We start from the raw sequence: 26,644 nt of genomic DNA, 5'->3' as shown, positions 1-26,644 counted from the left end.
CCATCAAACTAGGCTAACCCCAAAAACACAAGTCAAATACCTGGGCACAGTACTGGATAGTAAACTGGCATGGAAACCCAATTTATTGGAAAGGGTGAAGAAGGCCACCATTGCGCTTTATGCATCCAAGAAGATGCTCAGCAGCACATGGGGCCTGTCTCCGACTCTGATGCATTGGATTTACATCTCGGTGGTGGGACCAACTCTGCTGTATGGAGTCTTAGTGTGGTGGCAAGCTACTGGAAAGAAAACGTATCGTAAGCTTATGGAGGACTCAGCGACAGGCTCTTCTCTGTATTACAGGGGCGCTGAGGTCAACCCCAACAAAAGCACTCGAAACCCTACTTGGAATCGAACCCCTAGACATCCACGCCCGTCTGACTGCAGGAAAGGCAGCACAACGCCTCATCGCTTCAGGAAATATGTCGCCACAAGAATACGGGCATAGTTTAATTGGAAGGAAAATGAACAGATCAACTGATTACATGACCCCCCAAACATGCCTCGACGTAAAAACAACTGCATCTTTGGGACCTGAAGACTGGAAAATCGGAAGAGACCAAACGGAGCACCTCCATATATATACAGACGGCTCCAAGATGGACGGAGGAGTAGGAGCGGGCCTATACTGTACAGACCCTGAGATAAGGCTGTCATATAAGCTACCGGACCATTGTAGCATATTCCAGGCAGAGGTTTTTGCCATCAGGAAAGCAGCAGAGGTCGCTCTTCTCACTGAAAGAGCACACGATGCGGTCAACCTATTCGTCGACAGCCAAGCGGCGATAAGATCCATGCAGTCGTCCGCAGTCAGTTCCAGAAATGTCTTGGCGAGCAGGGAGGCACTAGATACCCTAAGCACGACAAAGTCAGTGCGGATCTACTGGATTCCCAGCCACCAGGGCATCGAAGGAAACGAGACGGCGGACGTACTAGCTAAGGAAGGCGTCGGGCTGGCGAATACGAGAACCGAGAACGTGCCTGTCTCCCTTAGAACGCTGCAAAGCGATCTAGAAAAGCAGGCCGGATCACAAACCGAAAGTAGGTGGAGGAGTACCACCGCCTGCAGAACCTTGAAAATCATGTGCAAGGACCGCAATGACAAAATCAGCCACTACCTGCTGCACCTACCACGGAAGGACTGCAGATTATTAGTGGGAATATTAACGGGCCATTGCCTGTTTACGGCGCATGCAACAAAGCTAGGCATCACAAACAGAGACAGTTGTAGGAAATGTGACGAACCTGGGGCAACCGAAACCCTAGAACATCTCATCTGCAACTGTCCTGCTCTCTTAAGGGCAAGGAGGAAGTACTTGGGCGCGCCAGTGCTGGCCTCACTGGAAGATGCCTCCAAGAGGACGCCACAGCAACTACTGGCCTATGCGAAAAATACCTCGATCCTCGAGGACTTCAAAACCCCCTAAACACTGCCGCGACGGTTCATACCCAATCAATTTCATAGAGTTTTCCTGTTCCCAGTAAGGTGGTACAGGTCTGGGGCTTTCGAAACAGATCGTACATATTTTTCTGGCCATATTTGCGGTGGATACGGTCCACCGTGATGTCAACCTGATCGCTGGTGCTATAATACATGTACCAGAGCTTACGCCGGGGAGAGCGTACATCGGTTAGGCTCATCACACCGAAGTATTCCACAGCAGCAAAATCACATACATTTTGAGTCTCAATATTTCTCCTTGCGAATAGTTTTGCCATGCACTTGTCCAGTCTATTTTCCAGGTCTTGATACGAAGATGTGGGTCAAATATTCATTAAAAGTTCGTTTTAAGCAATTAATAACAGATTGGGCATAAAACTTACCATTGGGAGTGTTTATTTCCTCTTTTTCCGCTTCAGTGACGTTCATCATGTTGAGGTCTTTGTATAGTGTATTCTATTGTATTTCCCCTGGCCAGCCGGGCCAACTCTATTTCCAGTGCTGCCTTTTGGTCCTGCTTTCATAGGCATTCCAGCCGTAGTTTTCGTTTTCTACGAAGAAAATAAACATCAAATAATAATTTTATTGAACGTACTACTCGATTATGCTACCTTGTTCTGTTTTAGCTGCACACTCGATCTGGCCGACTTGCTTCCACCAAGGGCTGCCGTGGAGGCGGAGGGTGCCAGTGGAGTCCTGTTAGCCATGGGCGTTGGTCGATTGACAAACGAAGCGTTCGGTGTCGGGCACTGATATCCAATGATGTTCTTCTCCGAATCGTATACCGGAATGCCGGCTGGCAGAGAACTGCGCTTTTGTGCTGGCTTCTTCGTTGCTGGTGCGGGTGCGGAAGGGGTTGCAGTTGCAGTTGCAGATGCAGATGTAGTGCTGACTTTACTCTTGGCCACCGCCGGGATGCCGACAAGACTGGCGACTGTGGGCGCACTCTGAGTAGCAGCTGTTGTTACCACAGGGTTGAGGCAAAGCGAGGGCAGGGGCGTCTGGATGTTAGTAGCTCGGTTGAGGTAATAGACGTAGTTCTCAAGGAGCTTGGTGCCCACATCAACGTCGATGGGCATTAGGGTGCTGGTCATCACAATCTCCTCAATGGTGCGCTGTCGCTCTACCTTGGTCAGTGTGGTTGCGCGTCTGCTTAGGATCTGGAGCACCAGGTCGAATATCTGAACTCGTGTCTGCAGCTCCACCCGTTGTTTGTCCTTGGGGCAGATTGGCGGCAGCTGGATCAGGGCAGGTGGCATACTAGCCACCATCGACGAGCTGGCAGCAGCGGGTAGGGCAGCCCCAGGCGGCAGGACCTTTTTGGTTAGTGTCGTTCCACGTGGCAAGTGCTTGGTCAAGGATTGAACGATGTCATCATGAGAAACTGGAAGTGCAGGAGTTGTGGTGGGTGCAGGTGGAGCGGTGGGTGCATGTGGAGCGGTGGGCGCAGGTGGTGCGGTGGGTGGCGGAGGGTTAGAAATGGGAATTAAGGCGGGAAGAGTCCGAGGAGCCGGACCAAGGTTGGACGACGGCACTGCCACTAGAATCGACGGCTCACTGGAGTCCATGCTCATGCACACCGTCTGCCCCACCAACTTCCCTCCAGTCTTATCCAGCTGCGCCAGCTTCGCACGCACCTTGTGGGGCAGATCCTTATCCGCCTTGGAGATGATCTTCGTCGTGATAACCATGAACTGCGGCAGCTCCAGCACAGGCACCTGCGCCGTGGCATGCAAACGCGTCGGGTCAATGGCTCGCATCGGTCCATCCAGATTGGGGCAGCAAAAGTCCAGCCCCACGTCGCCATACGATCGCTGATAGCGGTGCGGATACAGGAAGGAGAAAATCTTGGTATTGCCAGGGTTCTGGCTGGATTCGGCCGAGCTGGCTGATAGCAGCGAGCTGACCAGTCTGCCAGCCGAGGGCGGAGGCGCACTTATGCGAATTGTCTGAAAACTCGATGTGGTGGGTGGAAGTGGAACCACCTCCTGAGGTGGCGTCGCCTCTTCAGGAGCTTCCGGAGCCGTGGGTATGGTTATGGGTGTGGCTATAGGTGTGGGTGTGGGTATGGGTATGGGTACGGGTAAGGCTCCCAATGTATCTTCTTCCATTGGCACTTCGGGCGGCACTTCCTCTATTTCCGTTTTTATTTCCATAACGGGTATGGGAATCGGAAGTTTCATCGCCAGAACACCATGGGTTTTTTTCTGTGCTGGTTGTGCCAATACCGACACCGATACCGAATCTGACTTGTCAACTGGTGGGACTGGTGCTCGTGCTGTCTGCGGCGCTTTCTTTGGAGCTGGAGATGGTGCTGGGGCTGGAGCTGGAGCTGGCTCTGGCACTTGAACCCTTGCTGGCTCTGCTGCTGGTTCTTTAATTTGTGGCTCTGGAGCCGGCTCTTCTGGTGGTTCTGATCGTAGTGCGACTGCTGGCTGCTTTCGTACGTTCGCTGCCATCCACTTTTTGACCACTCCCCGGTTGGTTTTGACCAGACATTTTCGCAGCTTAGGTTTTCTAATGGGCTGTGATTTGGAAGAAACTGCAACTGCAACTGGGGCTGTAACCGAATACGGCAGCGGCGAAGAGGTTGAGCTGCTGGCAGCGGTTATCATCACTGGGAAGGCAAGGAACGGAGCTGGCCGTGCTTCTGGCTCCTGCTCTTGCTCTCCTCTTGATCTCTTTTGATTGCCGACTTCTGTTTCTGCCTCTGCTTCTTCGGTAGCTTTTCGTTTTTTGGCCGACCGTCTGCGTCGCGAAGCAAACCGCAGTCGCGCCGGACGTTTAACCTTCTTAGGCGGAGCTAGTGGCTCGACTGGCGATGAGGAGGCTGCTTCCAGTTAAGGCTTTTTCGGAGCAGTCCGCCGCACGATAGGAGTTGGCGTTGTAGCCATAGGAATTGGCGTTGAAGCCAGGGATCGATTGTTACTGGCGGCGCGCGTCATGTGTGAGGATATTGAGACAGCCATTGGACGGGAGGTCGGTAAGGAATTGCCTTTTTCCAGTCGGGCTATTCGACCGGCGCGTTCGAGAGAGGATTCCCTTGAGGCGCGACTAGTTTCCACCTTTGATTTTCGGATCGCAATGCTCTTTCGAAACACATCCAGATCGGACCATTGCTGCTCGGGTTGTGTCAATCGAGACACGGCACCGGTTACTGGTCGAACTGTTGACAGAATTGCGGGTTTAGCCATCTCATCAGCTATAGTTTGCTTTCTGGCAGCATCTTCCGACTTCCGAGGCTCGGGGTTGCTTAGCAGTTGCGGATGCGGCAAGGATTTCCTGGTTGGCTCCGTATGAGTATATGATTTTTTCGATTGTTGTGCGGACATCTCCAGCCGGCGATCCTCCTTCCTAGCTTGCTCCGTGTTCTTAGTCTTGTCTGGCGCATTTATTTTCACGATCTTCTTAGTCTCCGGCTTCTTCTTGTTCTCCACTTGCCTTCTTGCTGAGACGATGTTCTTCTCGGTATCCAGCAGCGCCTTCGTAACTTGAGCTGCTGTTGCGGGTGCGCTGGTGGGCCCCTTTTTCCCCACTGCAACAGCCGCACATTCATCTTCTTTGCTCGGCATCACTGAAACGGAGATGATGTTCACCTTCTGCAGTGCTGCTGCAGGTGTTTCTCCTTTGGGAGATTGTGCTGTTTTCTTGCTTGGCAAATCGCTTGCTGACACAACACCCTTCCTGGTCAGCAAAGTGGAGCTGGGGATATTCCGTTCGGGGTCCTCATCATTTGCTGCCGCTGTGTTAGATCTCGGCAAGAACTTCTTGCCTGTACTATCCCTTTGTGTAGTCTTGAGGGTATCCACAAACGAGTTGAGCACACTCTGCACCAGAGGCTTCTTGGACGGCGCCGGCGGACTCTCTGCAGCGGCATCCGGGGTTTTCTTGGGTACTGTCGATATGATGATGTGCTTGGTCATATCGGCGCCCGAGGACTTTGCCTCCTCCTTTCGTAGGTCGGTTGTGGTTGGAATAATTGTGTCCTTGCCTATAAGGGATATGAATTTAACCTTGGGGTTGTCAGAGGCAGGTGCAGATGCTGTGGCTTCGTCCTCTGGCTTTAGACGCTTCTGGGGTGGCCGCTCTTCCGCCTCCAGCTGATTGCGGCGACGCACTGTCATTCGGAGAGGTTGAAAATGAGATCAGATTAGGGGTGAAGGTATGAAGAAAAGGAGGCGACTACCAACTCACCTAGTTTTTTCTGGCCCTGTTTGTCCTTTCCGGTTTTCTCCAGCTCTCGCTGCTGCTGTTGCTTTCGACGGGCAGATTCTAAATGGAAAGAAACGATCAGAGGGGAAGAGAATAAAATGTAATATTAGACATTTTTTTTAACAGTGCGAATATTTGGGAAGCTATTAACCATCTGGCAGTGGGGTCTCCACTTCCCATTTACGCAAGGCGCGCACGGGTGGCATGTTTGATTTGCTCGATTCCGGGACGACGGTGGCACCTGTTGTTTCTGTTATGACTTGGCTGTTGGCATTGGACTCCTCAACGTCCGCCTCAGGATCGTCGGCTGTGGGATTAACCGATCCCCCATTGTTTTCGTCGATCTTTAGAATGCTTTGGCTATTATCGTCCTCTTTGTCCGGTTCCACAGAGGGAGCCTTCAAAGGTTTAGGTTGCTCTGCCGTTTCCTCGCTTAGTGGAGATTCCTCCTTAGCGGTGTCCCTGCTGAAGTAGTCTCTTCCGTGCGGGCTTCGTCCTTAGATTCTTCCGTCACCTTAGCTTCAGCAGAAGGCTCGCCATCTACACGTGCTACCTCCTTATGTGCTCCTTCATACTTATCCCTTAGCTGGTCCGCACATGCACTGCCATCTTTTGTATCCACAATTGGCTGTTCAGGCGAAGCTGGCTTTAAGAGCCAGCCATACTGGCGGGGCCTCCAGTATATTCCCTTTTACGTACCACTTCAGGGCTGCAAAGTGATTCTTTACCCGGGATAGCAGACCGGCACCACTGAAGATGGGCTTTCGAAACAGATCGTACATATTTTTCTGGCCATATTTGCGGTGGATGCGGTCCACCGTGATGTCAACCTAATCGCTGGTGCTATAATACACGTACCAGAGCTTACGCCGGGGAGAGCGTACATCGGTTAGGCTCATCACACCGAAGTATTCCACTGCAGCAAAATCACATACATTTTGAGTCTCAATATTTCTCTGTAGGTCAAATATTCATTAAAAGTTCATTTTAAGTAATTAATAACAGATTGGGCATAAAACTTCCCATTGGGAGTGTTTATTTCCTCTTTTTCCGCTTCAGTGACGTTCATCATGTTGAGGTCTTTGTATAGTGTATTCTATTGTATTTCCCCTGGCCAGCCGGGCCTTTATATTTTGTTTTGTTTCCATTTCTAATGAAAAGCTTATAAATTTCGCCACGAGAGCTTTTATTGAAAAGCTTAAAGTGCCGTTTAGATTAAAAAACAGTTGATTACATCCATTTATTTTAACAATAATTTGTTTCTTCATTTGTAGAACTACATAATTCTCTTCTTGCGATCAACGATGCATTTGAGTAATTCATCTTAATCAAAAACGTTTTAAAGTAACTTAGAATACTTTTCCTTTTCTCTTTTTTAATCAATTATACACTCAAGACCTGCCCAACCTTGATCTCCGCTTCCATTGGCACAACATTGTTGGAATCGGGCAGTATGATCTCCTCTGCCTGGGGGGACATCTGGTTAATGATAAACACATTCGGACTGCGCGTTTGATTCAATCCAGCGGATCGCCCGCTCGATGTTGGGGCAGCAGACTTTGACGTTGACCCCGGCACAGGCACAGGGACAGGCACAGCCACCGCATTGGGCTGAGGAGTCTCCGATAATGCAGCAATCGTTTGGGCTACACCTGGCCTTGCAGGGAGTGTTTTCTGTTCTGGGTGAATGGAAATGATCGTCCCTGAACCAACTCTATTTCCAGTGCTGCCTTTTGGTCCTGCTTTCATAGGCATTCCAGCCGTAGTTTTCGTTTTCTACGAAGAAAATAAACATCAAATAATAATTTTATTGAGCGTACCACATACTCGATTAAGCTACCTTGTTCTGTTTTAGCTGCACACTCGATCTGGCCGACTTGCTTCCACCATGGGCTGCCGTGGAGGCGGAGGGTCCCAGTGGAGTCCTGCTGGCCATGGGCGTTGGTCGAGTGACAAACGAAGCGTTCGGTGTCGGGCACTGATATCCAATGATGTTCTTCTCCGAATCGTACACCGGAATGCCGGCTGGCAGAGAACTGCGCTTTTGTGCTGGCTTCTTCGTTGCTGGTGCGGGTGCGGAAGGGGTTGCAGTTGCAGTTGCAGATGCAGATGCAGTGCTGACTTTACTCTTGGCCACCGCCGGGATGCCGACAAGACTGGCGACTGTGGGCGCACTCTGAGTAGCAGCTGTTGTTACCACAGGGTTGAGGCAAAGCGAGGGCAGGAGCGTCTGGATGTTAGTAGCTCGGTTGAGGTAATAGACGTAGTTCTCAAGGAGCTTGGTGCCCACATCAACGTCGATGGGCATTAGGGTGCTGGTCATCACAATCTCCTCAATGGTGCGCTGTCGCTCTACCTTGGTCAGTGTGGTTGCGCGTCTGCTTAGGATCTGGAGCACCAGGTCGAATATCTGAACTCGTGTCTGCAGCTCCACCCGTTGTTTGTCCTTGGGGCAGATTGGCGGCAGCTGGATCAGGGCAGGTGGCATACTAGCCACCATCGACGAGCTGGCAGCAGCGGGTAGGGCAGCCCCAGGCGGCAGGACCTTTTTGGTTAGTGTCGTTCCACGTGGCAAGTGCTTGGTCAAGGATTGAACGATGTCATCATGAGAAACTGGAAGTGCAGGAGCTGTGGTGGGTGCAGGTGGAGCGGTGGGTGCATGTGGAGCGGTGGGCGCAGGTGGTGCGGTGGGTGGCGGAGGGTTAGAAATGGGAATTAAGGCGGGAAGAGTCCGAGGAGCCGGACCAAGGGTGGACGACGGCACTGCCACTAGAATCGACGGCTCACTGGAGTCTATGCTCATGCGCACCGTCTGCCCCACCAACTTCCCTCCAGTCTTATCCAGCTGCGCCAGCTTCGCACGCACCTTGTGGGGCAGATCCTTATCCGCCTTGGAGATGATCTTCGTCGTGATAACCATGAACTGCGGCAGCTCCAGCACAGGCACCTGCGCCGTGGCATGCAAACGCGTCGGGTCAATGGCTCGCATCGGTCCATCCAGATTGGGGCAGCAAAAGTCCAGCCCCACGTCGCCATACGATCGCTGATAGCGGTGCGGATACAGGAAGGAGAAAATCTTGGTATTGCCAGGGTTCTGGCTGGATTCGGCCGAGCTGGCTGATAGCAGCGAGCTGACCAGTCTGCCAGCCGAGGGCGGAGGCGCACTTATGCGAATTGTCTGAAAACTCGATGTGGTGGGTGGAAGTGGAACCACCTCCTGAGGTGGCGTCGCCTCTTCAGGAGCTTCCGGAGCCGTGGGTATGGTTATGGGTGTGGCTATAGGTGTGGGTGTGGGTATGGGTATGGGTACGGGTAAGGCTCCCAATGTATCTTCTTCCATTGGCACTTCGGGCGGCACTTCCTCTATTTCCGTTTTTATTTCCATAACGGGTATGGGAATCGGAAGTTTCATCGCCAGAACACCATGGGTTTTTTTCTGTGCTGGTTGAGCCAATACCGACACCGATACCGAATCTGACTTGTCAACTGGTGCGACTGGTGCTCGTGCTGTCTGCGGCGCTTTCTTTGGAGCTGGAGATGGTGCTGGGGTTGGAGCTGGAGCTGGCTCTGGCACTTGAACCCTTGCTGGCTCTGCTGCTGGTTCTTCAATTTGTGGCTCTGGAGCCGGCTCTTCTGGTGGTTCTGATCGTGGTTGCTGTAGTGCGACTGCTGGCTGCTTTCGTACGTTCGCTGCCATCCACTTTTTGACCACTCCCCGGTTGATTTTGACCAGACATTTTCGCAGCTTAGGTTTTCTAATGGGCTGTGATTTGGAAGAAACTGCAACTGCAACTGGGGCTGTAACCGAATACGGCAGCGGCGAAGAGGTGGAGCTGCTGGCAGCGATTATCATCCCTGGGAAGGCAAGGGACGGAGCTGGACGTGCTTCTGGCTCCTGCTCTTGCTCTCCTCTTGATCTCTTTTGATGGCCGACTTCTGTTTCTGCATCTGCTTCTTCGGTAGCTTTTCGTTTTTTGGCCGACTGTCTGCGTCGCGAAGCAAACCGCAGTCGCGCCGGAGGTCGCCAACTCACCTAGTTTTTTCTGGCCCTGTTTGTCCTTTCCGGTTTTCTCCAGCTCTCGCTGCTGCTGTTGCTTCCGACGGGCAGATTCTAAATGGAAAGAAACGATCAGAGGGGAAGAGAATAAAATGTAATATTAGACATTTTTTTTAACAGTGCGAATATTTGGGAAGCTATTAACCATCTGGCAGTGGGGTCTCCACTTCCCGTTTACGCAAGGCGGGACGACGGTGGCACCTGTTGTTTCTGTTATGACTTGGCTGTTGGCATTGGACTCCTCAACGTCCGCCTCAGGGGCGTCGGCTGTGGGATTAACCGATCCCCCATTGTTTTCGTCGATCTTTGGAATGCTTTGGCTATTATCGTCCTCCTTGTCCGGTTCCACAGAGGGAGCCTTCAAAGGTTTAGGTTGCTCTGCCGTTTCCTCGCTTAGTGGAGATTCCTCCTTAGCGGTGTCCCTGCTGAAGTAGTCTCTTCCGTGCGGGCTTCGTCCTTAGATTCTTCCGTCACCTTAGCTTCAGCAGAAGACTCGCCTTCTACACGTGCTTCCTCCTGATGTGATCCTTCATACTTATCCCTTAGCTGGTCCGCACATGCACTGCCATCTTCTGTATCCACAATTGGCTGTTCAGGCGAAGCTGGCTTTAAAAGCCAGCCGTACTGGCGTGGCCTCCAGTATATTCCCTTTTACGTACCACTTCAGGGCTGCAAAGTGATTCTTTACCCGGTATCGCAGACCGGCACCACTGAAGATGGGCTTTCGAAACAGATCGTACATATTTTTCTGGCCATATTTGCGGTGGATGCGGTCCACCGTGATGTCAACCTAATCGCTGGTGCTATAATACACGTACCAGAGCTTACGCCGGGGAGAGCGTACATCGGTTAGGCTCATCACACCGAAGTATTCCACTGCAGCAAAATCACATACATTTTGAGTCTCAATATTTCTCTGTAGGTCAAATATTCATTAAAAGTTCATTTTAAGTAATTAATAACAGATTGGGCATAAAACTTACCATTGGGAGTGTTTATTTCCTCTTTTTCCGCTTCAGTGACGTTCATCATGTTGAGGTCTTTGTATAGTGTATTCTATTGTATTTCCCCTGGCCAGCCGGGCCTTTATATTTTGTTTTGTTTCCATTTCTAATGAAAAGCTTATAAATTTCGCCACGAGAGCTTTTATTGAAAAGCTTAAAGTGCCGTTTAGATTAAAAAACAGTTGATTACATCCATTTATTTTAACAATAATTTGTTTCTTCATTTGTAGAACTACATAATTCTCTTCTTGCGATCAACGATGCATTTGAGTAATTCATCTTAATCAAAAACGTTTTAAAGTAACTTAGAATACTTTTCCTTTTCTCTTTTTTAATCAATTATACACTCAAGACCTGCCCAACCTTGATCTCCGCTTCCATTGGCACAACATTGTTGGAATCGGGCAGTATGATCTCCTCTGCCTGGGGGGACATCTGGTTAATGATAAACACATTCGGACTGCGCGTTTGATTCAATCCAGCGGATCGCCCGCTCGATGTTGGGGCAGCAGACTTTGACGTTGACCCCGGCACAGGCACAGGGACAGGCACAGCCACCGCATTGGGCTGAGGAGTCTCCGATAATGCAGCAATCGTTTGGGCTACACCTGGCCTTGCAGGGAGTGTTTTCTGTTCTGGGTGAATGGAAATGATCGTCCCTGAACCAACTCTATTTCCAGTGCTGCCTTTTGGTCCTGCTTTCATAGGCATTCCAGCCGTAGTTTTCGTTTTCTACGAAGAAAATAAACATCAAATAATAATTTTATTGAGCGTACCACATACTCGATTAAGCTACCTTGTTCTGTTTTAGCTGCACACTCGATCTGGCCGACTTGCTTCCACCATGGGCTGCCGTGGAGGCGGAGGGTCCCAGTGGAGTCCTGCTGGCCATGGGCGTTGGTCGAGTGACAAACGAAGCGTTCGGTGTCGGGCACTGATATCCAATGATGTTCTTCTCCGAATCGTACACCGGAATGCCGGCTGGCAGAGAACTGCGCTTTTGTGCTGGCTTCTTCGTTGCTGGTGCGGGTGCGGAAGGGGTTGCAGTTGCAGTTGCAGATGCAGATGCAGTGCTGACTTTACTCTTGGCCACCGCCGGGATGCCGACAAGACTGGCGACTGTGGGCGCACTCTGAGTAGCAGCTGTTGTTACCACAGGGTTGAGGCAAAGCGAGGGCAGGGGCGTCTGGATGTTAGTAGCTCGGTTGAGGTAATAGACGTAGTTCTCAAGGAGCTTGGTGCCCACATCAACGTCGATGGGCATTAGGGTGCTGGTCATCACAATCTCCTCAATGGTGCGCTGTCGCTCTACCTTGGTCAGTGTGGTTGCGCGTCTGCTTAGGATCTGGAGCACCAGGTCGAATATCTGAACTCGTGTCTGCAGCTCCACCCGTTGTTTGTCCTTGGGCAGATTGGCGGCAGCTGGATCAGGGCAGGTGGCATACTAGCCACCATCGACGAGCTGGCAGCAGCGGGTAGGGCAGCCCCAGGCGGCAGGACCTTTTTGGTTAGTGTCGTTCCACGTGGCAAGTGCTTGGTCAAGGATTGAACGATGTCATCATGAGAAACTGGAAGTGCAGGAGTTGTGGTGGGTGCAGGTGGAGCGGTGGGTGCATGTGGAGCGGTGGGCGCAGGTGGTGCGGTGGGTGGCGGAGGGTTAGAAATGGGAATTAAGGCGGGAAGAGTCCGAGGAGCCGGACCAAGGTTGGACGACGGCACTGCCACTAGAATCGACGGCTCACTGGAGTCCATGCTCATGCGCACCGTCTGCCCCACCAACTTCCCTCCAGTCTTATCCAGCTGCGCCAGCTTCGCACGCACCTTGTGGGGCAGATCCTTATCCGCCTTGGAGATGATCTTCGTCGTGATAACCATGAACTGCGGCAGCTCCAGCACAGGCACCTGCGCCGTGGCATGCAAACGCGTCGGGTCAATGGCTCGCATCGGTCCATCCAGATTGGGGCAGCAAAAGTCCAGCCCCACGTCGCCATACGATCGCTGATAGCGGTGCGGATACAGGAAGGAGAAAATCTTGGTATTGCCAGGGTTCTGGCTGGATTCGGCCGAGCTGGCTGATAGCAGCGAGCTGACCAGTCTGCCAGCCGAGGGCGGAGGCGCACTTATGCGAATTGTCTGAAAACTCGATGTGGTGGGTGGAAGTGGAACCACCTCCTGAGGTGGCGTCGCCTCTTCAGGAGCTTCCGGAGCCGTGGGTATGGTTATGGGTGTGGCTATAGGTGTGGGTGTGGGTATGGGTATGGGTACGGGTAAGGCTCCCAATGTATCTTCTTCCATTGGCACTTCGGGCGGCACTTCCTCTATTTCCGTTTTTATTGCCATAACGGGTATGGGAATCGGAAGTTTCATCGCCAGAACACCATGGGTTTTTTTCTGTACTGGTTGAGCCAATACCGACACCGATACCGAATCTGACTTGTCAACTGGTGCGACTGGTGCTCGTGCTGTCTGCGGCGCTTTCTTTGGAGCTGGAGATGGTGCTGGGGTTGGAGCTGGAGCTGGCTCTGGCACTTGAACCCTTGCTGGCTCTGCTGCTGGTTCTTCAATTTGTGGCTCTGGAGCCGGCTCTTCTGGTGGTTCTGATCGTGGTTGCTGTAGTGCGACTGCTGGCTGCTTTCGTACGTTCGCTGCCATCCACTTTTTGACCACTCCCCGGTTGATTTTGACCAGACATTTTCGCAGCTTAGGTTTTCTAATGGGCTGTGATTTGGAAGAAACTGCAACTGCAACTGGGGCTGTAACCGAATACGGCAGCGGCGAAGAGGTGGAGCTGCTGGCAGCGATTATCATCCCTGGGAAGGCAAGGGACGGAGCTGGACGTGCTTCTGGCTCCTGCTCTTGCTCTCCTCTTGATCTCTTTTGATGGCCGACTTCTGTTTCTGCATCTGCTTCTTCGGTAGCTTTTCGTTTTTTGGCCGACTGTCTGCGTCGCGAAGCAAACCGCAGTCGCGCCGGAGGTCGCCAACTCACCTAGTTTTTTCTGGCCCTGTTTGTCCTTTCCGGTTTTCTCCAGCTCTCGCTGCTGCTGTTGCTTCCGACGGGCAGATTCTAAATGGAAAGAAACGATCAGAGGGGAAGAGAATAAAATGTAATATTAGAAATTTTTTTTAACAGTGCGAATATTTGGGAAGCTATTAACCATCTGGCAGTGGGGTCTCCACTTCCCGTTTACGCAAGGCGGGACGACGGTGGCACCTGTTGTTTCTGTTATGACTTGGCTGTTGGCATTGGACTCCTCAACGTCCGCCTCAGGGGCGTCGGCTGTGGGATTAACCGATCCCCCATTGTTTTCGTCGATCTTTGGAATGCTTTGGCTATTATCGTCCTCCTTGTCCGGTTCCACAGAGGGAGCCTTCAAAGGTTTAGGTTGCTCTGCCGTTTCCTCGCTTAGTGGAGATTCCTCCTTAGCGGTGTCCCTGCTGAAGTAGTCTCTTCCGTGCGGGCTTCGTCCTTAGATTCTTCCGTCACCTTAGCTTCAGCAGAAGACTCGCCTTCTACACGTGCTTCCTCCTGATGTGCTCCTTCATACTTATCCCTTAGCTGGTCCGCACATGCACTGCCATCTTCTGTATCCACAATTGGCTGTTCAGGCGAAGCTGGCTTTAAAAGCCAGCCATACTGGCGTGGCCTCCAGTATATTCCCTTTTACGTACCACTTCAGGGCTGCAAAGTGATTCTTTACCCGGTATCGCAGACCGGCACCACTGAAGATGGGCTTTCGAAACAGATCGTACATATTTTTCTGGCCATATTTGCGGTGGATGCGGTCCACCGTGATGTCAACCTAATCGCTGATGCTATAATACATGTACCAGAGCTTACGCCGGGGAGAGCGTACATCGGTTAGGCTCATCACACCGAAGTATTCCACTGCAGCAAAATCACGTACATTTTGAGTCTCAATATTTCTCCTTGCGAATAGTTTTGCCATGCACTTGTCCAGTCTATTTTCCAGGTCTGGATACGAAGCTGTGGGTCAAATATTCATTAAAAGTTCATTTTAAGTAATTAATAACAGATTGGGCATAAAACTTACCATTGGGAGTGTTTATTTCCTCTTTTTCCGCTTCAGTGACGTTCATCATGTTGAGGTCTTTGTATAGTGTATTCTATTGTATTTCCCCTGGCCAGCCGGGCCTTTATATTTTGTTTTGTTTCCATTTCTAATGAAAAGCTTATAAATTTCGCCACGAGAGCTTTTATTGAAAAGCTTAAAGTGCCGTTTAGATTAAAAAACAGTTGATTACATCCATTTATTTTAACAATAATTTGTTTCTTCATTTGTAGAACTACATAATTCTCTTCTTGCGATCAACGATGCATTTGAGTAATTCATCTTAATCAAAAACGTTTTAAAGTAACTTAGAATAATTTTCCTTTTCTCTTTTTTAATCAATTATACACTCAAGCCCTGCCCTATCCAATCAATTCCACAGTGTCGTCCAGCTCACCCTTGATCTCCGCTTCCATTGGCACAACATTGTTGGAATCGGGCAGTATGCTCTCCTCTGCCTGGGGGGACATCTGGTTAATGATAAACACATTCGGACTGCGCGTTTGATTCAATCCAGCGGATCGCCCGCTCGATGTTGGGGCAGCAGACTTTGACGTTGACCCCGGCACAGGCACAGGGACAGGCACAGCCACCGCATTGGGCTGAGGAGTCTCCGATAATGCAGCAATCGTTTGGGCTACACCTGGCCTTGCAGGGAGTGTTTTCTGTTCTGGCGGTGGGTGAATGGAAATGATCGTCCCTGAACCAACTCTATTTCCAGTGCTGCCTTTTGGTCCTGCTTTCATAGGCATTCCAGCCGTAGTTTTCGTTTTCTACGAAGAAAATAAACATCAAATAATAATTTTATTGAGCGTACCACATACTCGATTAAGCTACCTTGTTCTGTTTTAGCTGCACACTCGATCTGGCCGACTTGCTTCCACCATGGGCTGCCGTGGAAGCGGAGGGTCCCAGTGGAGTCCTGCTGGCCATGGGCGTTGGTCGATTGACAAACGAAGCGTTCGGTGTCGGGCACTGATATCCAATGATGTTCTTCTCCGAATCGTACACCGGAATGCCGGCTGGCAGAGAACTGCGCTTTTGTGCTGGCTTCTTCGTTGCTGGTGCGGGTGCGGAAGGGGTTGCAGTTGCAGTTGCAGATGCAGATGCAGTGCTGACTTTACTCTTGGCCACCGCCGGGATGCCGACAAGACTGGCGACTGTGGGCGCACTCTGAGTAGCAGCTGTTGTTACCACAGGGTTGAGGCAAAGCGAGGGCAGGGGCGTCTGGATGTTAGTAGCTCGGTTGAGGTAATAGACGTAGTTCTCAAGGAGCTTGGTGCCCACATCAACATCGATGGGCATTAGGGTGCTGGTCATCACAATCTCCTCAATGGTGCGCTGTCGCTCTACCTTGGTCAGTGTGGTTGCGCGTCTGCTCAGGCTCTGGAGCACCAGGTCGAATATCTGAACTCGTGTCTGCAGCTCCACCCGTTGTTTGTCCTTGGGGCAGATTGGCGGCAGCTGGATCAGGGCAGGTGGCATACTGGCCACCATCGACGATCTGGCAGCAGCGGGTAGGGCAGCCCCAGGCGGCAGGACCTTTTTGGTTAGTGTCGTTCCAAGTGGCAAGTGCTTGGTCAAGGATTGAACGGTGTCATCATGAGAAACTGGAAGTGCAGGAGTTGTGGTGGGTGCAGGTGGAGCGGTGGGTGCAGGTGGAGCGGTGGGCGCAGGTGGAGCGGTGGCTGGCGGAGGGTTAGAAATGGGAATTAAGGCGGGAAGAGTCCGAGGAGCCGGACCAAGGTTGGACGACGGCACTGCCACTAGAATCGACGGCTCACTGGAGTCCATGCTCATGCACACCGTCTGCCCCACCAACTTCCCTCCAGTCTTATCCAGCTGCGCCAGCTTCGCACGCACCTTGTGGGGCAGATCCTTATCCGCCTTGGAGATGATCTTCGTCGTGATAACCATGAACTGCGGCAGCTCCAGCACAGGCACCTGCGCCGTGGCATGCAAACGCGTCGGGTCAATGGCTCGCATCGGTCCATCCAGATTGGGGCAGCAAAAGTCCAGCCCCACGTCGCCATACGATCGCTGATAGCGGTGCGGATACAGGAAGGAGAAAATCTTGGTATTGCCAGGGTTCTGGCTGGATTCGGCCGAGCTGGCTGATAGCAGCGAGCTGACCAGTCTGCCAGCCGAGGGCGGAGGCGCACTTATGCGAATTGTCTGAAAACTCGATGTGGTGGGTGGAAGTGGAACCACCTCCTGAGGTGGCGTCGCCTCTTCAGGAGCTTCCGGAGCCGTGGGTATGGTTATGGGTGTGGCTATAGGTGTGGGTGTGGGTATGGGTATGGGTACGGGTAAGGCTCCCAATGTATCTTCTTCCATTGGCACTTCGGGCGGCACTTCCTCTATTTCCGTTTTTATTTCCATAACGGGTATGGGAATCAGTAGTTTGATGGCCAGAACACCATGGGTTTTTTTCTGTGCTGGTTGTGCCAATACCGACACCGATACCGAATCTGACTTGTCAACTGGTGCGACTGGTGCTCTTGCTGTCTGCGGCGCTTTCTTTGGAGCTGGAGATGGTGCTGGAGCTGGAGCTGGCTCTGGCAGCTCTGCTGCTGGTTCTTCAATTTGTGGCTCTGGAGCCGGCTCTTCTGGTGGTTCTGATCGTGGTTGCTGTAGTGCGACTGCTGGCTGCTTTCCTACGTTCGCTGCCATCCACTTTTTGACCACTCCCCGGTTGATTTTGACCAGACATTTTCGCAACTTAGGTTTTCTAATGGGCTGTGATTTGGAAGAAACTGCAACTGGGGCTGTAACCGAATACGGCAGCGGCGAAGAGGTGGAGCTGCTGGCAGCGGTTATCATCACTGGGAAGGCAAGGGACGGAGCTGGACGTGCTTCTGGCTCCTGCTCTAGCTCTCCTCTTGATCTCTTTTGATGGCCGACTTCTGTTTCTGCATCTGCTTCTTCGGTAGCTTTTCGTTTTTTGGCCGACCGTCTGCGTCGCGAAGCAAACCGCAGTCGCGCCGGACGTTTAACCTTCTTAGGCGGAGCTAGTGGCTCGACTGGCGATGAGGAGGCTGCTTCCAGTTCAGGCTTTTTCGGAGCAGTCCGCCGCACGATAGGAGTTGGCGTTGTAGCCATAGGAATTGGCGTTGAAGCCAGGGATCGATTGTTACTGGCGGCGCGCGTCATGTGTAAGGATATTGAGACAGCCATTGGACGGGATGTCGGTAAGGAATTGCCTTTTTCCAGTCGGGTTATTCGACCGGCGCGTTCGTGAGAGGATTCCCTTGAGGCGCGACTAGTTTCCACCTTTGATTTTCGGATCGCAATGCTCTTTCGAAACACATCCAGATCGGACCATTGCTGCTCGGGTTGTGTCAATCGAGACACGGCATCGGTTACTGGTCGAACTGTTAACAGCATTGCGGGTTTAGCCATCTCATCATCTATAGTTTGCTTTCTGGCAGCATCTTCCGACTTCCGAGGCTCTGGGTTGCTTAGCAGTTGCGGATGCGGCAAGGATTTCGTGGTTGGCTCCGTATGAGTATATGATTTTTTCGATTGTTGTGCGGACATCTCCAGCCGGCGATCCTCCTTCCTAGCTTGCTCCGTGTTCTTAGTCTTGTCTAGCGCATTTATTTTAACGATCTTCTTAGTCTCCGGCTTCTTCTTGTTCTCCACTTGCCTTCTTGCTGAGACGATGTTCTTCTCGGTATCCAGCAGCGCCTTCGTAACTTGAGCTGCTGTTGCGGGTGCGCTGGTGGGCCCCTTTTTCCCCACTGCAACAGCCGCACATTCATCTTCTTTGCTCGGCATCACTGAAACGGAGATGATGTTCACCTTCCGCAGTGCTGCTGCAGGTGTTTCTCCTTTGGGAGATTCTGCTGTTTTCTTGCTTTGCAAATCGCTTGCTGACACAACACCCTTCCTGGTCAGCAAAGTGGAGCTGGGGATATTCCGTTCGGGGTCCTCATCATTTGCTGCCGCTGTGTTAGATCTCGGCAAGAACTTCTTGCCTGTACTATCCCTTTGTGTAGTCTTGCGGGTATCCACAAACGAGTTGAGCACACTCTGCACTAGAGGCTTCTTGGACGGCGCCGGCGGACTCTCTGCAGCGGCATCCGGGGTTTTCTTGGGTACTGTCGATATGATGATGTGCTTGGTCATATCGGCGCCCTTGGGGCTCTTTGCATTCGATTTACGTGCGGCTCCCGAGGACTTTGCCTCCTCCTTTCGTAGGTCGGTTGTGGTTGAAATAATTGTGTCCTTGCCTATAAGGGATATGAATTTAACCTTGGGGTTGGCAGAGGCAGGTGCAGATGCTGTGGCTTCGTCCTCTGGCTTTAGACGCTTCTGGGGTGGCCGCTCTTCCGCCTCCAGCTGATTGCGGCGACGCACTTTCATTCGGAGAGGTTGAAAATGAGATCAGATTAGGGGTGAAGGTATGAAGAAAAGGAGGCGACTACCAACTCACCTAGTTTTTTCTGGCCCTGTTTGTCCTTTCCGGTTTTCTCCAGCTCTCGCTGCTGCTGTTGCTTTCGACGGGCAGATTCTAAATGGAAAGAAACGATCAGAGGGGAAGAGAATAAAATGTAATATTAGACATTTTTTTGAACAGTGCGAATATTTGGGAAGCTATTAACCATCTGGCAGTGGGGTCTCCACTTCCCGTTTACGCAAGGCGCGCACGGGTGGCATGTTTGATTTGCTCGATTCCGGGACGACGGTGGCACCTGTTGTTTCTGTTATGACTTGGCTGTTGGCATTGGACTCCTCAACGTCCGCCTCAGGGGCGTCGGCTGTGGGATTAACCGATCCCCTATTGTTTTCGTCGATCTTTAGAATGCTTTGGCTATTATCGTCCTCCTTGTCCGGTTCCACAGAGGGAGCCTTCAAAGGTTTAGGTTGCTCTGCCGTTTCCTCACTTAGTGGAGATTCCTCCTTAGCGGTGTCCCCTACAGATACAGCTGTGGACTGAGCTGCTGAAGTAGTCTCTTCCGTGCGGGCTTCGTCCTTAGATTCTTTCGTCACCTTAGCTTCAGCAGAAGGCTTTCCTTCTACCCGTGCTTCCTCCTGATGTGCTCTTTCATACTTATCCCTTAGCTGGTCCGCACATGCACTGCCATCTTCTGTATCCACAATTGGCTGTTCACGCGAAGCTGGCTTTAAAAGTTCACCACCTTCTGGCTTGTCTTCAGCCTCTGGTTCAGACTTTGCCTTGTCCTCTTCTCTCTTTGCGGAGCTTGACGCCTCCGTCGGGCCGTAAAGCCTATCCCTGAAACTCTTGACAGAAGTTCCTTTGACAACAGAAGATTTGGAGCTGGGTGTTCTCCGCATTAGGACGCGAAGCTGGCGACAAGGCGCTGTGCATGGTGTGATTGGAACACTTGGCTTAGGTGTGGTGTCTTCCGATGCATTCTGTTCGGATGACACATCCGGTGTGATCTTGGTATTTTTTTGCTGCTTTTTGCCCCTCTTTTTACTGGAACATCTCTTATCCTCTGTTTTTGGCTGTGTTTCTGGCTGCGGTTCCTTGCTTTTCTCTGAACTAGGATTACTTTCAGAAGTTTGCTTACTCTCCATAACGGTGACCGCTTCAGTTGCTGCTCGACATAGATCCGAATGTTCTATGGATTTTGGTGGAAGAGTTGGTGTTGTCGATGGCGGACCTTCCAATTCGGTTGCTTCCGACGATTTAGTGGATTTCGGCTTTTGCATTCTTGGCCTTTTTGAATCAATCATCTCAGGAGCCGGCCTTGGCTCCTCAGTTGTGGTTCGCTGCAGCTCTTCACCTTTTGTTTCGGTCTTTCCTGGCTCTGTTGTGTCTGGCGCGTCTTTCGGTTCAATTTTGACACTTTCTTTGTGTTGCTTGTTCCTTGATTTGTCTTCTTTCAATATTTGAGCCTGACTGGAATCGAGTTTTGGTTCTACTGTGGCTTCCGATGTTTCCGGTTGTGAAGATTCGCTATTCGTTGCAGATTCTTCATTGTTGAGTTCAAGTCTGGTTTTTCTGCTAATTGGCAATGATCTACTAGAAATTGGGTGTTCTGGCGTCTCCTGCACTGGTTCCGTTTCTTTGATGGCAGTATAAGGCCCATCTGCAGATTGAGCCGCTGGGTCTGGCTCTGGCTCTGTTATTGCGGCAGAGGAAAGATCCACTTTCAGTTGAATGCTTCTCAAATTTTCCTCCTTCGATGGATCATCTTTTTCAGCATTCAGTGTTTCGATAGAATCGACTTTGGGATCAACTACCTGCTGCACTGGTTCGGGTTCTGGTTCTGCTTCTGGTTTAATGTTACAGGACTCAACAGAAGTCGTGTGAATGGCCTTTCTGCTCTTTATTTTTTCCTTTCTTGATACTCTCCCTTGAACTGTTGCCGGTATGGAAGTGGATGGATCTTCTGGGTTTTTATCTCGTACCAGTTTAGTATTTTCAATCGTTTGTTCCGATTCTTTGCCATCAGTAGAGGGTTCCACAGTAGTTTTGATTGTTTTTCTGCCCTTTACCTTTTCATTTCTTGACGATTTATGTGCCGTTGCAAGCGCTACAGGCTCTGGCTTTTCGGTAGAAGCTTTATCTATCGTTTCAACTTTTTTTGGTCCTGTCATTTCAACTGGCTTCGGTTCTGTGGAAGACGCTGGGTTATTACCTGGTTCCGTAAGGTCCTCCTCCGCTGGGGACTTGTTTTCTTGTTTGTTTTGTCTGCTCGTGGATGTAGTTGCCCCCTGTGAAACATTAGGTTCGGCTCTATCTTGTTGAGCATTCGCTGAATCCTGTGATATACCAGGTTTGGGATTATCTTTGTCCAAATCCTTTGAATAAACATTACGTGGAAAACGTTTTACTTTCTTCTTGGGTCTTCCTCTTTTTCTTTTTTCTGGCGGCTCCGCCTGCTTCAGCTCGACTGTATCATGAGCTGGATCCACTTGCATCTTTTCAGGATCTATTTTTGCTTCCTTATCACGTTCGGCTGGCTTATTAATGTCTTCCTTGGGTGGTTCCAGCTTTGATTCAACAGGATCTGTGTTGGGTGTCTCTTTGAAATCCGTTGGGGTACTGTTGCTCTTCTCCTTGACCTCTTCACGCCTGGAAACTCGTTCCGCCAAAGATTGCACAACTGGCGCCTCAGCTTCAGGATGGACCGAAGAAATGTCTTTGCTTAGTGACGAGTGTGGGGTTTCCTTCAATTGTGCCCTTGTCTTTGATGAATCTGCTTTGGGGGATTCCCTTCTGTCAAATCGTTTAACCATGTCTATGGTCGCTTTGGAAGCTAGACTCGATTTGTCTGAGCTGTGTGCTCCTCCTCCTGTTCCTCCGGTTGAACAGCCAGCTGCTACGTCTCTTAACCAACTCTTGGTTCCCTTAGCCAGATCCCCAGCCTCAGCTGGTGGTGGTGCTGCTGACGGTGCTGGTGATTCATTCTCAGTTTCAGTCTCAACCATGTCTGTTGCGGTCTCATCCTGGCTCTCATCTTCTGGTTTGTCTTTTTCTGTTCTTTTCCTCTTCTTTTCCTTCTTTTGTGTGCTTCGGGACTTTCTCTGGATGGCATATTTCTCACCGTGATCCGTCTCAGTCCCACTGGACCTGGCTTGCTCCCTTCCAAATCTATAATTGTCAATGGTCTCATCGGCCGACTGCGGCTCTTGCGATGATTTGCTTCCAGCTGGCGATCTGCCCAGTCTCGGGCTGCTCCTTATTGATGGCTCGTTCAAGATTGTATTTCTTTCGCCTTTCGGTGCGCGCTTGACTGGTGTCGACTTTTTGGGGTGGCTGGAAAAGGTTATAGCCGAACGATTAGCCATTTGGGAAGCTAAAGGAGGCAAACCAACGTCCGATTCATAGTTCTTGGGCATAACAACGGGTGATGAAGGATTGCGATTGATTTCTTTCTTTGCTGTGTTTTCTGAGGAGCTGGTGGGAATTTCGTCACCAATTTCGCTGCTAATTGACTCGGCTAATGGTTCTTTACCTGACGACTCCTGCAATGCTGGCAATGCTTCTACTACAGTCTTATCTGCAGGACATTTGGCAGAAACAAGAGCTATTTCTTCGGTAGCCTCTGCCGGGCTTAAAGCATCTGCTATTGTCTGCTGCTCAAGCTCCTTAATAATTTCAATCACAGGAATTTCGCCTGGAAGCGCCAGAGCCGTATCGCTTATTTGAATGCCTTCGCATTCGGCGGCTAGAATCTCCTCGGCCAATTTAATATCTTCAGCTAGCTGGGAATCAGTCTGCTCTGTCAATACAAGTTCATACCTGAATTGGACTTTTCGAATGCTGTTGACCGCTTCGTGGAGAACAGTTTCAAGTTGTTCCATCGCCTCGGAGGGTTCTGTGAGCAATTGACCCACAGCTTTGGGTAGTTCCAATTTGAAATCATCCTCTTGGACATAGAGATCCGCCGTCAATTGATCGACAGATGCCGGTAGAACCGTTGCAACACCAACATCCTTTTCGGATGATTCTAAGTCTGCACCGACTTCTGGCTTTTCCATTGGGTCTGTTACGGTATGCTCCGCCATTGGCTCTTGCGTTTCGGCAGCCAATTGAATTGTCTTTGACTCAATGGCTAATTCAATTTTAGAGACCATTCGCTCGTCCACGTTACTGTTCCCGTCCAGACCCTGCCCCACAAAGTCTCCTCGGTTCGGTTCGGTTAGTGTTTCACCTTCAGCTCCGATGCTTGGTTGCACGGGACTTTGAGGCATGGAGGACCCGCCATGAGCCGTATTGAACGATTCAGTGGACGTGTCCGATCTAGTGGGCTTTTCCACTTGGAGATTCGCTTCTGGGTCTGTTGTTTTGAGATCTGATATTTGATGAGATTGATATGATGTTGTGCTAATTTCGTCCTGTGAGGATGCTGTCATTTCGGTAACATCTTTGGCTCTATCTAGTTCTGTGTTGAGTTCCCGCGGACTTCCCGCTTCTGGCTTTTTGATCTGTTCCGCCTTATCCGTATCCTTTTCTTCCACTTTTTCCACCTGTGCGCCACTGGATCCTGGAACTGCATCCTCAGTGGCATCCTTTTCTGTTGTCTCTGTTGGGGCTTTAGCATTTACGGCCAACAGAGCGGTTTCCGCTTCTGTCGGTGGCCTTATCTTGTGGGGTCTGCCGCGTTTCCTCTTTACTGGGACTTCCTGCCCCTCGCCCACAGTTTCACTTGGCTTGACCACTTTTTCCTCCGTCGTGGCTGCCCGGTTTTTCTTATGCTTTCGACTCCGGCCGCGTCCCCTCTTTGAAAATGCTGAATCACTCTTGGCCCTCCTCAGCGTGGTCTTCGACGAGCCACAGCTGTCGAGCTGTTCATTGGAATAGGTTAACTTGCGCACATGGCTATTGCCCAAGACTGGAGTCGATCTGCCCGGATCTGCCGAGATCTTAGATCGAGATCTGCTGCGTGGCTTTGAAGCGGAACGCCTTTCAAATTCAAACGAGCGCTCCACATCAATTTCATTGATTTGCTCGGCCAAGTCGAGGGTCATGCGCTCAAGGGATTCGAGAGTGATGCTTTCATCCACTTCGTAGGGATTACTATTAATGCTGCTAATGATCGGCACTGGATTTTCCGCTAAAGAGCTGCAACCGGCTTCCACTGGTGGCACCTGCTCCGGCTCTGCTTTCTCTGCCTTCTGCTTCTGCTCCACTGTGGGACTAGCTGCGAAACAGAAGCAGAAAAAGTTATAAATGTAAGAGATATGCTTGGTGGGGGTGGGGGGATATGTACAGTAGGGTAAACTGGCAGACTGGACACCCCAATGGACGCATGGACACACTTACCCGCTGGTTGCTCTTTAGAATGCATAACCTGTTCGGAGGAAGGTAATTTCTTTTCACTGGAACGCGATTTTTTAGCACTACTCTGTTTTTTATAGATCGGAGGCGACTCGGCACAACTTAGATTACTCAAATACTTTTGCAGGAGTTCACTATCACCGCTCATTTTCCGTTGTTGCCGCTGCAGCTCCTGCTGCTCCTGGCCTTCGCCCTCGTCATCGGAAACAACAGGCGTCACAGTTTCTACGCGGTTTTTGTGTTTTTATACATTATAAATAATATCAGAGGGTTGGCAGTATCAACTAGTCAATAACGTTGACTTACCCGCCACCGAAGTGGTCCTGCTGGTATCCGTCGATAAGTCAATCACCGGTTCCTCATCATCCGTGTCTGGATCGTCGAAGAAATCCGATTCGAACTCGTACGAAGAATCGCTGTCCGAGTCCCCATAGAGTTCCCCCAAATCTGTAGCGATTAGATAGTTCATAGTTAGTATTAGTTCGTTTCATCTTTTACCCAAATGGAGAGCTGGATCTTACTCAAGGGATCTGTCGTGGGCTCGTTCTTTGGTAGCCTAAGGTCTGGCTTATGTAAGGTTACAGTCTTGCTATTCTTAGACACAGAATGGCTGCTGCTGGCATTGCTAAAGCCTTTGGTCACATTCTTTGATTGAAGCCCATGAACTCCGATTTTGCCCGAGGAACGGTGCTCTGGAAGGGACTTGTTGGACTTCCCAAACCCACTGCTGTTGCTTTGACTGCCACTGCCTCTGTGCAATCCCTCCGCCTCGGATTTCCTCCCTGCGCCACGAGATGTACTTGGCTTTGGTACAGTTGACCTTTGTGTTGGACGCATAAGGGCTTGGCCTGAGAAAGAAACGAACCCTATTTTTATTATGGATCTAAAATCAATTCGTTTGGGGTTGACTTACCCAATTCGTCTACAGAATCAAAGGACGCGAAACGCTCCCGCCTTTTGTTTGATTTTGGCTTGCTAAGTTTCCTATGAAACAGAGCATCGAAGGCGTCGTTTGAACCGTCATCACTGGAGGAGGAGAGTCGAGGAAGACGGTGCCTCTCCCTTGATTTTGAACTGCCCTCGTTGAGCTGTTCGTCGTCAATAAATTTCCCATGGAATAGCTTCTGAAATATATCTGCATCAATCGAGGACGAGTTGCTCGAGTCTGACGAAATTCGGCGACGCTGGGGAGCATCTGGCGTGCGCCCATCGCCAGTTTTATTTCCTAAAAGTACGGAATAGTTCAATAGTTCATTTGCCACAAAAGGAATATTGCAAAAAGTATTCGGACGGACTGGGGGACGCACCTGGCAACACCAAATCTTTATACTCATCAAGATATTCTACATCCTCCATGTTACAGTTTTAGTATCGTGCGCGTCGCTGCCTCGCGGATGTGCTATGAGTTTAACAAATTTATTGCATTACTTCAGGCTATCAGGTATCAGGCTAACATTATTCACTGTAAAATTGGCACGCGCAGTAAATTATTTTTTACGCAAAAAAAAGCCAAGCCGACAGAGGCAGTGTGACCGTGGATTTATCGATAAAATATACCGTCCTATCCTCAGAAATATACCGAAACATACCGCCTCATTTTCAAAATATACCGAAAATATACTAACGAATTTAAGTTCTATTTTACATATTACTCGTTTTTGATATTCCGACAAATATTACTAGCTATGTATATAGAACATTTAGCCATGCCATCATCATTTTATTGGATTAATGAATCTATTATCTATATAACGTTGAAAATGGAATTTAATAGATTGATAAAATTGACAAAATATACCATTGTAAGGGCTGTACCAGGGGTGCAATCGTATTCGATGTATATTGTACATTGTTGGCGAAACGAATATAATAAAATATCACAAATCCTCCACAGCAAAGCAATGTGATGAATTTTTTTTATATATTCTTAATGCATGATTTGTATCTGAAATTTTAACAAAATAAAATTAATGATGTAACCGAGAACTATCGATGGGTACTGTTATTTCGGTGCGTGTCCTAACACCCTGACAACGGGATACAGTTTCGCACAGTTTTGGTATGGAGATTAGGCATTCGCATAATACTATATATATCT

The 26,644-nt window shown here is 50.2% G+C and overlaps 5 protein-coding genes and 1 pseudogene across 5 annotated transcripts; all 6 read right to left on the bottom strand.

The window, feature by feature from the left end:
- Positions 1–1,869: 1,869 nt before the first annotated feature.
- LOC117191478 (mucin-2-like) lies at positions 1,870–4,056 on the bottom strand. The gene is made up of 2 exons (XM_033396334.1): positions 2,053–4,056; positions 1,870–1,992 (listed from the first exon to the last, which is right to left on the bottom strand). The coding sequence occupies exons 1-2, from the start codon at positions 4,054–4,056 to the stop codon at positions 1,870–1,872; spliced, it is 2,127 nt and encodes a 708-aa protein (XP_033252225.1).
- Positions 4,057–4,281: 225 nt separating this feature from the next.
- Positions 4,282–6,191, bottom strand: LOC117191477. Its single transcript, XM_033396333.1, has 3 exons — positions 5,805–6,191; positions 5,636–5,713; positions 4,282–5,558 (listed from the first exon to the last, which is right to left on the bottom strand). The coding sequence occupies exons 1-3, from the start codon at positions 5,857–5,859 to the stop codon at positions 4,282–4,284; spliced, it is 1,410 nt and encodes a 469-aa protein (XP_033252224.1). The 5' UTR covers positions 5,860–6,191.
- A 16-nt stretch (positions 6,192–6,207) lies between these two features.
- LOC117191476 lies at positions 6,208–6,725 on the bottom strand (annotated as a pseudogene).
- A 137-nt stretch (positions 6,726–6,862) lies between these two features.
- On the bottom strand, positions 6,863–9,648 carry LOC117192056 (mucin-2-like). Its single transcript, XM_033396772.1, has 2 exons — positions 7,494–9,648; positions 6,863–7,429 (listed from the first exon to the last, which is right to left on the bottom strand). The coding sequence occupies exons 1-2, from the start codon at positions 9,504–9,506 to the stop codon at positions 7,037–7,039; spliced, it is 2,406 nt and encodes an 801-aa protein (XP_033252663.1). The 5' UTR covers positions 9,507–9,648; the 3' UTR covers positions 6,863–7,036.
- Positions 9,649–10,879: 1,231 nt separating this feature from the next.
- Positions 10,880–14,468, bottom strand: LOC117191475 (mucin-5AC-like). Its single transcript, XM_033396332.1, has 6 exons — positions 14,386–14,468; positions 13,928–14,148; positions 13,703–13,780; positions 12,238–12,945; positions 11,511–12,136; positions 10,880–11,446 (listed from the first exon to the last, which is right to left on the bottom strand). Exons 1-6 carry the CDS (start codon positions 14,466–14,468, stop codon positions 11,054–11,056), a joined length of 2,109 nt encoding a protein of 702 aa, XP_033252223.1. The 3' UTR covers positions 10,880–11,053.
- Positions 14,469–15,123: 655 nt separating this feature from the next.
- Positions 15,124–26,054, bottom strand: LOC117192057 (proline-rich protein 36-like). The gene is made up of 7 exons (XM_033396773.1): positions 25,854–26,054; positions 25,460–25,771; positions 25,068–25,394; positions 24,853–24,993; positions 19,225–19,302; positions 15,624–19,147; positions 15,124–15,559 (listed from the first exon to the last, which is right to left on the bottom strand). Exons 1-7 carry the CDS (start codon positions 25,900–25,902, stop codon positions 15,149–15,151), a joined length of 4,842 nt encoding a protein of 1,613 aa, XP_033252664.1. The 5' UTR covers positions 25,903–26,054; the 3' UTR covers positions 15,124–15,148.
- Between the last annotated feature and the right edge of the window lie 590 nt (positions 26,055–26,644).

This window comes from Drosophila miranda (assembly GCF_003369915.1).
Source record: "Drosophila miranda strain MSH22 chromosome Y unlocalized genomic scaffold, D.miranda_PacBio2.1 Contig_Y1_pilon, whole genome shotgun sequence".
NCBI classification, from domain to species: Eukaryota; Metazoa; Arthropoda; class Insecta; order Diptera; family Drosophilidae; genus Drosophila; species Drosophila miranda.
This window is presented reverse-complemented; position numbering and strand designations above follow the sequence as displayed.

What these genes read in the sequence shown, in the direction of transcription:
- LOC117192057 (XM_033396773.1), bottom strand. Translation starts at nt 25,902, where the DNA reads ATGGAGGATGTAGAATATCTTGATGAGTATAAAGATTTGGTGTTGCCA. An exon ending in GCCCACGACAGATCCCTTGA is followed by an intron (nt 24,994 to 25,067) that starts GTAAGATCCAGC and finishes TAATCGCTACAG; the next exon opens with ATTTGGGGGAACTCTATGGG. An exon ending in CAGGACCACTTCGGTGGCGG is followed by an intron (nt 19,303 to 24,852) that starts GTAAGTCAACGT and finishes CTTTCCATTTAG; the next exon opens with AATCTGCCCGTCGAAAGCAA.
- LOC117191475 (XM_033396332.1), bottom strand. Translation starts at nt 14,468, where the DNA reads ATGTACGATCTGTTTCGAAAGCCCATCTTCAGTGGTGCCGGTCTGCGA. An exon ending in CTTGACCAAGCACTTGCCAC is followed by an intron (nt 12,137 to 12,237) that starts GTGGAACGACAC and finishes GCCCTGATCCAG; the next exon opens with CTGCCGCCAATCTGCCCAAG. An exon ending in TGCAGCTAAAACAGAACAAG is followed by an intron (nt 11,447 to 11,510) that starts GTAGCTTAATCG and finishes TTTTCTTCGTAG; the next exon opens with AAAACGAAAACTACGGCTGG.
- LOC117191478 (XM_033396334.1), bottom strand. Translation starts at nt 4,056, where the DNA reads ATGATAACCGCTGCCAGCAGCTCAACCTCTTCGCCGCTGCCGTATTCG. An exon ending in TGCAGCTAAAACAGAACAAG is followed by an intron (nt 1,993 to 2,052) that starts GTAGCATAATCG and finishes TTTTCTTCGTAG; the next exon opens with AAAACGAAAACTACGGCTGG.
- LOC117191477 (XM_033396333.1), bottom strand. Translation starts at nt 5,859, where the DNA reads ATGCCACCCGTGCGCGCCTTGCGTAAATGGGAAGTGGAGACCCCACTG. An exon ending in GGAGACCCCACTGCCAGATG is followed by an intron (nt 5,714 to 5,804) that starts GTTAATAGCTTC and finishes CTTTCCATTTAG; the next exon opens with AATCTGCCCGTCGAAAGCAA. An exon ending in ACAGGGCCAGAAAAAACTAG is followed by an intron (nt 5,559 to 5,635) that starts GTGAGTTGGTAG and finishes TCCGAATGACAG; the next exon opens with TGCGTCGCCGCAATCAGCTG.
- LOC117192056 (XM_033396772.1), bottom strand. Translation starts at nt 9,506, where the DNA reads ATGATAATCGCTGCCAGCAGCTCCACCTCTTCGCCGCTGCCGTATTCG. An exon ending in TGCAGCTAAAACAGAACAAG is followed by an intron (nt 7,430 to 7,493) that starts GTAGCTTAATCG and finishes TTTTCTTCGTAG; the next exon opens with AAAACGAAAACTACGGCTGG.